The 13,480-nt window shown below is 42.9% G+C and overlaps 1 protein-coding gene across 1 annotated transcript in view; it reads left to right on the top strand.

The window, feature by feature from the left end:
* Nucleotides 1–13,480, top strand: part of LOC311026839 (regulator of G-protein signaling 6-like) — a 63,301-nt gene that overhangs the window by 870 nt on the left and 48,951 nt on the right. Inside the window, exon 2 of the mRNA XM_084030532.1 lies at nt 4,290–4,637. Within this exon, the coding sequence (XP_083886658.1) occupies nt 4,416–4,637 (222 nt within the window). The 5' untranslated portion in view covers nt 4,290–4,415. The remainder of the gene's footprint in view (nt 1–4,289; nt 4,638–13,480) is intronic.

Genomic DNA, 13,480 nt, shown 5'->3' with positions numbered 1-13,480 from the left:
CAGACTGATGGCAGAGGTTGCCATGCAAGGTGCCTCCTGCCCATGAGGATCTAATTTAACACATCATTCCACACAATTAGCACACGTGAAGGTGAAGCGATTTGGGGTTAAGAATCTTGCCCAAGGACACTTCGGAGCCGGGGGGTCAAACCGCCCGTCTTATAATTGGAGGGCGACACACTGAATCAGAATCCAGTTTATTCCCAAGTAGGTTTGTCACATACAAGGACGAGAAAATCAAATTCAAATAATGTAACTATGAAAAGTCAAGTAATGATAAATATTACAATAAATACTATTAAAAATATTGTTAATGTTTCAACATGGCAACATACGCAACAAACACAACATCCTTGAAGAAACGTTTGAATGCAGACTGGAATCCAGACCGGGAGCCAGGCCTTGTTGCCCAACATCAGTGTTGGACATCACTAATGCCCTGCTGGCTCAAAGGGAAGCAAATCCCTGCAGGCCTGCTACAAACTCTGCATGCACTGTTTGGTGTTGTGATCTGTGAGAAGCAAGAAAAATCATTTCCCCTTGAATAGAAGAATCAAGGTCACACTAAACTGACACTTATCCTGATGTCACACATCACAGTTTGGGATTTTATTTGGTTGCTTTTATCATCGTGCCTCCTTGTGCATAAATTATGGCCGCCCGCTGGATTGACGGTGTCCTTTATTCTGTACAACCACCCCTCAGCGTAAAACATCAGACTTCCTCAACCTGTGTGGCCTGGAGGCGTGGAGGATTGCTGCGTGCCGTACCGTGGAGGGTCCACAGGGGAACAGCGAGAAGTCCCACTCTGCATCTACTTCCTGTCACAGCGAGTCACCGCAGCATTTTTGAATAATAATCTGGGGCGCTCATAAGAATGCCTGTCACGTGGTTTCCTAACATTTGGTGTAAAATGCAGCATAGTGAAGGAGCTTTCCCTTGTTTACCTCCATGTGTCCACACCACTCGACACCTCAATGTAAGTCCCCCCTCAGGTAAACACTGTTAGCTGTGTCAGCACTGTTAGCTGCTAGCCACCGCTTCAGCCGTCGGAGAAGAATTGAACTCCTTTATTTAAGCGTTTCATGTGCTCCAATCAGTGTTTAGGAGTCAATTAATTACATCATCAATCCCCTTAGATGTTACCTGATTGGACGTTTTTCATCCTGTGTCCTCTTCACCATCCAGTATCGGTGATCTGTATTCATCCTCACACGCATCTATTTTTAGAGAGTCAGACTAGGTATTACATCAGACGTGTTTGCGTTTTCTTCCTGTCAAGGTGACCACATCTTCCTTTAAAGCACTTAGCTCAGTGCCCCCTCTGAATCACTGAGACACCATGTGAGTCAGGCTGATCAGACTGATCCTATTCCACCTGAACATTCCATTTATATGCAAAATCAAGAGTCAGAGCATAAAGACCTCGGACGTATCGATCCCAGGCTACGTTTGATTCCAGGAGCTGGATGGAGCCGTGGACGGCGACGACTTGAGCGTCACAATAACAAAACGTTCAGCGTTGGAATACCAGTAAAGTTGACGGCACGCCGATAACGAACACGGCAGGTTGAAATGCATCAAACACATGCTGCATGTTCTCGCATCCCTCTGAGGCTCAAACGTGTTTGTGTTCTCTGGGAGACTCAGACACACACAAACAGCTGGCTGATGAGAGTATTGATCTAAAGAGCTAGTTGACATGGAGCTAAATGTCGGACACACACACACACAATTTGCATCCACACAGTAATAACCAGTGCTCTGGGTGTATGTTTTTGGAAATGGCATCCTTCACTCTCTCAGCGTTAGCTGGCCGACTCTTAACTACCTCCAACAAGTTGTTGTTTTCTCATCGCTGTTTGTGCAGATTGAACAAACGAGATACACCACATTAATTTGTGAGCTTTAGACGTGCCGGCGGGGAGTTTTATGAACTTTGGACAGAGCCAGGCTCGGTGTTTCCCGCTGTTCCGGTCCCTTTTTTTTTTTTTTTTCTTCATTGCCAGGAGTTAGATGAGAGCATTAATGTCGGCATGATACAAGCTACAACCAAAACTGGTTAAGTAGGCTTAGCATAAAGACTGAAAACAGGCGGAAACAGATTAGCTCCGTCCAAAAGTTAGAAAATGTGCCCACCAGCACCATAAAGCACACAAATGAACACTCCGCAGCTTGTTTGCTTAATCCCCCCCACCCCTGGAAATAAATACGAGGAATTAAAGTATTTGGACTTCAGAGCAACAAACGTGAACTGCATTTCCCATGAGTACTTGCACGGCATAGGAACAGGTGTGGTCTATTTGATGTCCTAAAATGCCCTGGGATTCCAGTTGTCAAACGTTTGCCCGATGAAGCTGCAGGGAAGGCTGCAGAGCCGTCATCCCTTCCTCCACATCGGACTTTCTCCACCTTCTTTTCATTGTGAGTGTGTTGATCTTCTCAAAAGGGTTTTATTGAAGCTGCCTGGAAACAAGAGAGCAGGTTGCGCTACCACTTAGATGCTAGGGAGGACGATTACAGTGGCAAGTGAGTCACACATTTTTTATTACAAATGACACTTCATTCCAGCTTCAAATGCTGTGTTTCCTGAGAAGTTTGCCAGAAAACCTGAATCCTTGTATTGTTCCCTTTTGTTTGCACCAGAGGAAGTTGATGGCACTGTTAAAAGTCCAAACGGCATGTTGAGAATATGATTATCTTGCATGAATGGAAATCTCACTCATATCGGAGACAATTTAAATGATTTTAGATGCAACTCCAACGACCTTTGCAACTCCCGTAAGGAAACCAGCTAACTGCATGTGCTTTGGTGAGGAAGTGAACGACAGTGTCTTCCACTTAAGATGGGCTAAAAGGAGAGAGACCCGGTCCCGGTTATGTTGGGGGATGTAATAAGCTGGGTCGGTTGTTCTGGTTCTATTGGACAGTTGGAGGGATGTAGAGTTCAGAGTCAGGAGGAGGAACAGGTCTGTTTGGATTGGCATCTTTTCATTAGTTTTTCTATTTCACTCTGCATGCTGCCTTTTCTTGCCCTAAAGGTCTTCTTCTTCTTCTTCTTCTTCTTCTTCTTCTTCTTCTTCTTCTTCTTCTTCTTCTTCTTCTTCTTCTTCTTCTTCTTCTTCTTCTTCTTCTTCTTCTTCTCATCTGTACTCAGGTGTCAATCAGAAAAGAGCCGACAGTCTGGAGTTATTGGATTGTGTGTGTGTGTGTGTGTGTGTGTGTGTGTGTGTGTGTGTGTGTGTGTGTGTGTGTGTGTACATCATTGGGTCATACTGTTGTTGTGTTTCTGTAAATGTAGTTCTGTTAGCTTGTAGCCACACTGCAGACTGTTATCCCCCCACTGTGGGCTCAGAGTAGCAGATGGCAGTCAGACATTTCCTCAGCTGTGTTATTAGCGGCCCCTATGCCAGCCGGGGGCCGGCTAAGAGGAGTGAGTGAGGAGTCAATGGCGGTACATAAACTGCTAGAAACCGCATCCCTTACTTGAGTTAAAAGGTCCGTTTTTATTTCCAAGTCATCACTATGTGTACTGGCAGGTAATGGGGGTCAAAAATACGACATGCTGGGCTAGAACCTGCCAGGGGGCCCGATCCAGCCCATTGGATAACAATACATTAATTGCATTGTATTTTCAATTAAATGCTCTTTTATATTTCTCTACTGCGGGTCGCTCTGGCCCTCCTCTGGATATAATAGCCTAGATGCCACGTGCTTTCTTGCTACATGACACCATCGACATCTTAGGCTTCGTCAAAAACTCCCATTCCTTCACGGGTTAGTGGGAAGTCAGTGTGCTCGATGTGTTCACAGAAAGTTGCTGATTTTTCCTTTTAATTGTTCATTAATTCTCCCATTTGAAGGTGTGTGTGTGTGTTTTTTAACTAGGTTATTATGCAATGCTTTCTGCTCCCGATTGCTTGAAAGCAAATTGGGCTGTATGTGGCCCCTTGAACTAAAATGAAAGTGACACACTTATAAATGATTGAGATGAAGAAAGAAGCCGCAGGGACAAAAAAAAAAGAAAATAAGAAGAAGAGTAAAGTTCAACGCGATGCCATCGGTTCCCCTGTGACTTCCATCTCATGTGACAGCGGAGCAGGTGGAATAACAGAGACGAGATAGCAGAGAAAACTCTGAGAATTTATGATGCCCTCATATTATCCATCCTGTGTCTGGTGACAGAAGACAAGAAAGAAAGATGGTAGAGATGGGAGCCCAGTGGTGAGTTGTAATGCATCTCTCTCTCTCTATCTCTCCTCCCCTCCCTCCCTCCCTCCCCCCTACAGCTGCTTCTAGACACAGAGGAGAGAGAACCAAAGGACATAAAGCAGGAGAAGGAGAAAGACCGGTGCAGAAAAGGAAGGGAGGATAACTCAACGCAGGAGAAGAAGAATTCAAGGGAGACTGTAGTGATGGCTGAGGCACCTCAGGAGCAGCAGCAGCAGCAGCAGCAGGAGGAGGAGGAGGAGGAGGAGCAGAGCACTGTGGAGGCAACGGAGACCGATGAAGGGTCAGACGAAGCCAAGGAGAGTGTCCAGGCGACCCCGATCCCGACCCGATCTCTGCTCTCCATGAGGTCCATGAGCAGCGTGGACCCAGACGACGACTCCCCCAACATGATCGTCTACAGAAAGGTAAAAGTCCTTCGTTTTCCACTTGATCTCGTGCTGCTGAGAGGCAGCAGTTGGACTCTGGATTATTGTCAGCCTCAGTGGCCTGTCACTTTCACTTTAGTTTTTGAACACAGAGCCAAATACTGTGGGGAAAAAAGGTTTAAAAGAGATGTTCGAGTCCAAGGTTTCACTTTTGAAGAGATGGACTTGTTGTTGTTGTTGTTTCAGGCTGAAGGGAGGGATGGTGAGTCTTTAGTTTCCAAGTGCCGGTCTGTAGAATAGTGTTTTTTTTTTCAAGGCCACAGGGATTTCTTGTTTTTTTTTGTTTTGCAATTTCACAGAGTATATCTCTAGGAATGATACTTACTGTATCTGAACTAATATTAATATTGAATTGAAAATATATGCCTAAGTCAGTATGTTGCTGTGCAGATATGAAACTTTATTATTTACTTAAAATGCTACACGTTTGTCCTGACCCGTAGCATTCATAAGTATGTTTTCATTAGTGCACAATCACCAATCGTGTATTTGTAAACTTTGAACGAGGCCTCAAGCGAACCAAACACAAGAGAGAGACATTTTGCATCTTTTACTTTGGGAAGGTTTTATCCTTTAAGGATAAAAAAAAAGCATACATTCAGAGATGTATGCACTCCCATGTTCCTACACTATGACGACATTGCATTTGTTAGCCTTGTTGTCGTTGCTGCTTTCCTTAAGCGAACTGAGCTGTAGACAGATAGTGAATGGAGTGAAAATGATTTCAAAATAAAAGCCAACAAAATGCTTTTGTGGGTAAGTGAAGGCCAACTAACTCATAACGTTGGGTTCATTGGAAAGTAGCAGAATATCTCTTTGACAAGCAGTGGGATTTATGAGCAATGTGAGCTATATTTAGAGATGAGCCACAATAGCCGTTGTTCACGAGACTCAACCTGAGCCAGCTCTGGTCTCAGGTGCACAGCGTGTCTTGCTTATTAGGGAGGAAAAAAAGGACAGCGGCCCTTCAGCACAAGACCTCTCTTCACATCACTAGTAGTTGGGCAATGATAAATTAGCGTTTAAAAATACCACAAAGAAGTAATGTAGGAGCTAGTATTCTGTCACACGTCTTTTATTGTTGTTGTTGTAAGAATCCAGCTATGAGGCTGCATTTTTATGCCTGACCTTTAACCTCGTCGTGAAAGGGTAAAGAGAACGTATCTCCTGCTAGCATCAATACAGTGTGTGGTTGTATATAATCTAGATCTGAATAAAAAGCAAGACATGCTTCCAAAAGGCAGTCTCACTTCCTTTAAAGTGATCCAGGCCCTCGAGGATATTTTTTTGGAAAGTGAGAGTCCTCACTTCATTAAAGGTTAAGGTTAGAGCTGTCGTTCACTTTCATGTTGGGATGAGGGTCGGAGTAACAGTGTGTTGTTTCCAACGTTACGACCGTTATGATTTCAACTCGCTTTGAAAATCTGCCGAAAGAGACCAGAGGTGCGGCGGGGAAGACACCAACAACGGCTGTCGGTTTTGATAAATGGGTTCCTGGTGCAGGCTGGGGGTTCAGGGAGAGAGAGAGAGCGCCAACACAAAATAAAAAATATAAAGAGAGTTGAGATCAAGAGAGAGGTGTGAAGAAAGATGAGAGTAGCGGTTAACACGTCTCACAGCCATCTGTAAAACACATGGCTACTACGCTCAGAGAAAGGTTACGCCGGGTGAATAACAGCAGCTAAGACGTGATGTAATATCACCTCCACAGTCACCTCAGGAGTAAACAAATAAAGGGGCTTCTGGGTGATGATTTACTACGCTGAAAGCATCACGTCTGCTTGGCTTCATGGAGGATTTTCAATAAATGCCTGTCAGGCTCACTGAGAAAGAGACCAAACCGTACCAGGGAAACATTTTTAAAAAGGCTTTTTGCACACTGCTGCATTCCAACCATTGAAGCGAAATGCGTATGCATTGTGGACACGTCAAAGATAGTTTTCTTTTCCATTTTTTTGCATTTGCAGAGCTGTAATTAATATCGTTAAACAGCCTTGATTGCATATTGAGAAACCTTTTTTAAGGATTCATGTAATAACTTCAGCTGCATTTTTATTTGAGATAAGTCTGCGAGGCGACTGCCGCCGTTACTTTGCACATCTGGACCTGACGTATAACGACAGCTCTTAATTGCAACCTGCCAACCGTGCTGAAATGTCTATTTGTCTATTTATACGATGCAAATGAAAGGTATTACGTGACTTCATTGTACGTGACAGTATTACGAATCCCATCGTTATTCAGTGGTTTATAATGGAGACAGACATAATTTAGCGGTTACTCATACTTATACAAGACAGGCACACCGCTCCGGCACAACACGGCTGTGTGGACAAGAACGCTGACATCCGGCAGGATGACGGCAACACGGCTGAATGAGGATGAAGTAGAGAACATCAACACACGGAGCGTCTCACAAAACGTCCCATAAACCCTTGACTGGGAAAATGAAAAATGTATAGACTTGTCCTCATGGCGGCCACATTTGAGATGAAGGATGAAAACGTACTATTATAAAAAAAGCCTTTAAACGCTTAAAAACTCCATCATAACGATTTCAAAACATGCATTTCCCATAAAATGATTAAAACGTTGTTTTTTCATCGTATGCTGAGCTACTGAGTCATAACATGTGCTATTACCCGAAAGGTTGCTTTCCTATGAAATATGTATGTCCTGCATTTCCCATTAGTCTTTCATCAATCATCCACAAGCACGAGAGGGGGGGGGGCATTCAATCAAATCGTGCTCCCGTTTACAAACCTTTGGGGGGCAAATTATCACTCCGCTTGAAATGAACTAGACTTTTATTTTAAATTTTAAATTCAAACCTCGATCATGTTTAAGTCGTTGGAGGCTTAAATGAACGTGGAACATGAGAGCTGATAGTCGTTGCTTCCAGAGTAATTAGCATGAGAAGTGATGCCTCTGGCCCCCTCCTTCCTCCTCCTCTTCTTCACCCTGCTTTCATTTTTTTAATGGCTATATCTGCCTGTTCTATGTTAGCTTAGCCTCATTTATTAGATAGATTTTTTTCATAATTATTCGTAGCCTAAATACATACAGTACACGCTTGTGTGTTTCACCCTGTAATTGTCACCACACACACACACACACACACACACACACACACACACAGAGAGAGAGAGAGGTTAAGGTGAGGACATGTGATGCTGTTGACTTGAGTGGAGGGTGTTGACTCACCTTTTCGCCAGCATGTGTTCAAACCTGTCAGCCAGCATCTGTTCAGAAATGGTGTGTGTGTGTGTGTGTGTGTGTGTGTGTGTGTGTGTGTGTGTGTGTGTGTGTGTGTGTGTGTGTGTGTGTGTGTGTGTGTGTGTGTGTGTGTGTGTGTGTGTGTGTGTAACAGAAAAGGGATGGAGATAAAAAAAATACTAGGATGTGTCTGCTTTGTGTGCGTGAGTGCCTCCGTATTGGCATATTTTTTCTCTCTATCCTCCGGTCTCTCCATTCTGACAATAGCAGCTGTTGAACTGCAGGCCTGTTTGCTTAACAAGCTGTTTATACAGATACCTTTTCCCATATTCCTCTGAGCTGCTGGAACGTGCCCAGAAAGAGAGCTCGGAGGTTGGAAAGACGTGGTTATCGGTTGCTCCCTTGGCAGCCAGGGGTTCACTGCCGCTCCAACCCCAGTGCCTTAAAGATCTTCTCAGCAGAGCAGCATTTGGTGCTACAATGAACCCCATTCCTACATGTCCTACTGACGTGTCAGAAACGCTGGTCTCGGGTGTTGAAGTCGGACGCTTTGTGCAAAAAAACAAGGAACCTCATGTTTTAAATACAGAGGTGTCCACCGCTAGGAAAGTGCAGTTGATTTACTTGAAATATTTGAAGAAAAAGCATGTTCTGGTGATTCTTTTCTTGAGGATTGTCACTGTCTCCCATCTGGAACCTAGCCAGAGGCCAAAACATCCCATAGCAGTGATTTGGTTGTTGGTTTGGGAGAGCGCTCCACCTGCTTCCTCCTTTCAGGGGGATCAGCGTCGGCCTGGAATCTCCACCACCATGTGTCAGTATTGTAGGATTTTCATGACGTGATTTAAACAGCCCTGTGGCCTCAGTTACAGCCACATTTTTGAACCCCATAATCAATAAAGGTTAATAAATAGCCAAATCATTTCGTTATTAAAACACAATAAACATTCTGCCAGTAGATTAGAATAATTACATACATTACATTTTCTCTTTTTTTTTTGTCAATATTAAATCAGAATTTTAAGGGTCACCTTCAGAATCAGAGACATCTCGTTATTATTATTTTTCCATCTCCTTCTCACAAAAAATGACGTAAATAAGCGTGAGTTAATGCGGTGCATTCTCCCGACATATTGTGCGACACCTGAGCGCTTAGTGGAGAAAATATTGCTCCAATCATTTATCCATTACATCCACAGTTAATGGCCTGCATTTAATCTGTTTATAACAAGCAATAATAATATTTGGATCAATACGACCCATAAACAACACCGATCATTCTCCAGTTTCATCCGTTTGCTTGATGTTGTTTCTTTTATTGCAGCAAAATAAACGAGACTTTTAGCATTAAATCTCTAATTATTAAAATATTACACAGACTATCAGAAGCAGATAGTTTTTTTAATAATTCATGTTGCAAATGCTCTGATAAAATGTCAAGAATACTTCAAAGTAGTCCTAAGAGGGAAAAAAGGAAGCTTGGTGTATTAATACACAATTTTTCATGTAGGTATTGTTTTTCATGTCAGCTGCCCATCCTTTGAAGTTTACAGTCTTTGAAGACCTTCAGGGACAAAATGCCTTTTTCCTTGCATATTTGTCTGCAAGAATGTACATATATGTGCAAAGGAACCATCAATTGTATGGAGGCCGTATCTTAAATACCCTGTGAGGCAATAAAAGATTTCAGTGTCATGGAGCGTCACTATTTAGACTTGATTTAATAATTGTATTATTTAGTGTTAACATGACGTGACTTATTTGATGCCTTTGAGCTTCTGGTCCCCTTTACGAACCATAAAATTCCAGTCATGCTTGTCACTAGGGTCCGCCGCATATTTATTAGGCAATTTCCCGCGGCAAGGATATTCACTGGTGAGCGAGAACGTGAATCACAGCTCCCTGATCCCCCCTACATGGCTTTCTGGCGAACTCTGATGGCATCAGTATCCGAGCAGATACCGCACTTCACGATTGTTAATTCCTTCACGTAGGAACATCTATATTCATTTTTTAGCAGGAAACAGCCAAAGCGGTTTTCATTCAACCGGCTCGCTTTAATGCCTGCTGGAGATTTTTCCATTTGCCTACAAAACATTGTCTAGGGTGCAGTTGTTTTTTTTGTGGGGGATAAACTATGTGGAGCAGGCACATAAAGATATCAGGTACAATCACCTGCAAAATGAAGGATTCTCGGGAGTCAACTCTCATAATGTGGCAACTTTGAAGCGCAGTCGACCTTCAAGCACAGACGTGTTAATACACTAATGTGTAAAACAATTTTGGAATAGTGTGTTCATGCGCCAAGATGTCACTTTTTTGTTATTTTTAGCAGCTGTCTGGTTCGCCAGCTTGCTAATTGTGTCATGCTTTCATGCTACACTGGGTAATGTACAGAACATTAGGTGTAAAAAGTTCAAACGTGACGAGAGTGTGTGGACGATGCCGTTAGTGAAGTTTACTCACATCGACTGGACTAAACGAGCAACTTTACTGTTGTTTTTTTGTGCTTTTGCATACATTAAAAGAGATTTCAAACATGTGTGTGTGTGTGTGTCCTGCTTGTCACTTAGCGAATGACTAAGCACATCTAATCACGGTGAAGCCGCCTGCAGATATCCGAGGAGAGCTCATCACAACAGAGCAGGTAGGGAACAGCAGGCTAATCAAATCAAGGTGATGGGAGACACTAATTGGAGGAGTTTAAATTGCTAATTTGACAGGATGAGTGCTCTTATCACACGTTTATTATTGTTTTTCACTGAATCTTTGCTCTAGTTTCGTGACGAGTTTCAGAAATATGAAGGAACTTTTACTACTTTAGGAACTGATGATTTTTAAAGTGTTACAAAAAGTAATCCCAAACCATAGGTGTACTATTATGTTAATCCAAAAATATATATAATGGCCATGATTTTAATGAGTTTCAGTCTCATTACCACATCTAAGTGGACGTATAATCCTCCTATAAAGATGTTGAGGTGACGATATTTTGGAGCAACGTTAGGACTCATTTTGGAAGTTTGTTTCTGCGGCCCGTCCGTCGTTCACCCTCTTTATATCTACTTGCTCTCCACTAACTCCTGAGGGAAATATCTGTCTCTTTAGCTGCTAAATGCTCCACAGTGTTCACTAGCTAGCCTCTAACTTTGTTTGTGTGCTGTTTGGTGCTGGTGTCCCCCGGTGATGGTGAGAGTGAACTGAAACAGTAATGTTGCGGGCCGTAAACCTCAAACTTGAGGAAGATTAAAAAACTGTTATCCATGTTCATTTCTGCTTCTGCATCTCTGCTTTCTGCTACTCTGGCACCCGCTTGTTGACTAAACTTGCATTGTGCAAGCGTGGATGTAGCCAACATCGTGACTTGAATTTAACAATTTATTCATGCACAAATGTTTGTCTAATTAATCCCCAGAGATGGAATTCTCTGTAGTTCATTAAAAGTAATGGATCCGTTAAGGACCGAGGGTTTGGCCAGAATCTGGTGCTGGCAGTGTCGAAGTATAAAGGCGTATTCCCTGAGCCTGCAGAAATAATGACATCCTGAGTCCCCACTGAGTTCCTGTATCGGTCCTAATCCAAGCTAAGCCTTCTCAGTGTGCACTTACAGCTGCACTCATTCAATGTACTATTCCTGATCTCAAATAAGTGACCGGCATGAATGAATCGTGTGATGTTTTAACAAATCCCAGAAACAAAACTGTGTTTTTGTGTTTAAGTCGGGTTTGTTGATCCTGTTGTTCGCCATTGATTGAAGACATTGATTAGAAGATGAGACAGGCTGAAGATTGGATTATCAGCGGTTTGTCAGTTTAGCGCCAGAGCCCAAAAGAAAACATGAGCGATTGTCCAAACAGATGCACTTGGATGAGTCTGAGCTCGAAGCCGTTTCGGTGCCCGTCCGCTTGTTTACTCCATTCTGACGGCAAGGCGCCAGTTGGGTTCACGGGTCTATTGAGGCATCAATGTGTGTCATGCTCTGGTTGCGTTAGACGGAGGGTGTCGTAGCAACCCATCTGGCCCCGCCCCTCTGTCAACACTTCAGATTTTCACCTGTTCATATGAATCTAAAGTGACTACAACCAAGTGCGTTAGGGAATGTGTGTGTGTGTGTGTGTGTGTGTGTGTGTGAGAGAGAGAGAGAGAGAGAGAGAGAGTGTGTGTGTGTTTGGCAGTACATCAGTGAATTCCCTTGGCTATATTTTACACAACAAGTTGATAAATATTCACATTCCTGGGCAGAGGCTCTGAAAATCAGCGGCGACAACTACCTGAGTCACATTTACTTAAAGGGCCAGCGTGTAAGATTCCGTGGGATGCTACGATGCTACAATGCATAATATATAAATAACCCAATAACGCTTTGAGACCCAAAAAAGGTCAAGTTACTGAGTATCATCCAGTATTGGATATTTCATCAGAAAAGAAAATTTTGGAATAAATAAAATACACTTAAATTTAATCAAGCCACAACAATAAACTCACGATACATTGATAGATCTGCAATCGACAATGAGGTCATTTTTCTGCATGAGGAGTATTTTTTATTTTGATTAAAATGAAAAGAATGTTCAGTTCTGAAGTAAATGATCTCGGTACTTTGGCAAAATGTTTTCACTGTGAGATGGATTTGCATTAGAAAGGCCTGAAAACATTTTTGAAGTTAAATCAAAGATATCGCGTTTCCTATTTTTGCAGAGAAATGTCATATTGAGTTTTATATTGATGCTATATTTACACAGGCTTAAACTTTTCCCAAAGATACTGTCAGCGATTAGGAGGAAAGATAGTGAGTGTGTGTGTGTGTGTGTTTACAATATGTCTATGTCTGTCTATTTAAGATGCAGATGGTGACTCACAGCAATAATGAGGACGGGCAACAGCACTTCATAAGCGAGCAGTTTTGTTGTTCATCTGGCTTTTGTTGCACCATGATTCATTGTTGTTCACACAGTAGTCTTGTCCTGAGAGCAAATTGTTTAATCCCTAATTAATCTCGCAGATATTCATGGTGTAATAGGGATTAACATTTTGTTTTGTTAGGGAAACAATGATGCAGGCGTTTGCCTGGGTCGTAATCAGACGCCGTGCTGCAACCTCTTGCTTGTCAAATTTTGGCAGAATGTACAAAGGACTGCACATCAAAGGGGCGACAACTGCACAAAGAACAATTTAGCTTGAACGTGTTACACACACACACACACACACACACACACACACACACACACACACACACACCCTCCCGCATTCAGACACAGCTATGAAAAAGGGAACGTGAGAAAGGGAGGCAGCAGAGTTCTACAAAGTGGGAGTGAATATATTTAGAAAAGGTGTTAATATTTGGACGGAAGGTCGCGCTCGGCGGTGAATAAATACACCTGCAGCCATTATTGTGCTAATGCACCGTAGAGCTGCTTCAGCCCAATGCGTCGACACCTGTTCTGTTCATTGGAAGCGGCCCACCGAGCAGACAGCGCCAAAATAATGAGGCCGCCCCCATTGCACTCCTCTCTTCTCATCCTCCAGCTGGGCTGGTTCCGACTACAGAGCTGCCGAAATATGAAATATGTTTCAAATAAATAATAAAGGCATTACACATGCAGGAG

This window comes from Eutrigla gurnardus (genome assembly GCF_963514095.1).
Source record: "Eutrigla gurnardus genome assembly, chromosome: 16".
NCBI classification, from domain to species: domain Eukaryota; kingdom Metazoa; phylum Chordata; class Actinopteri; order Perciformes; family Triglidae; genus Eutrigla; species Eutrigla gurnardus.
The sequence above is the reverse complement of the archived record's forward strand: the minus strand, read 5'-3'. Positions and strand labels throughout refer to the sequence as shown.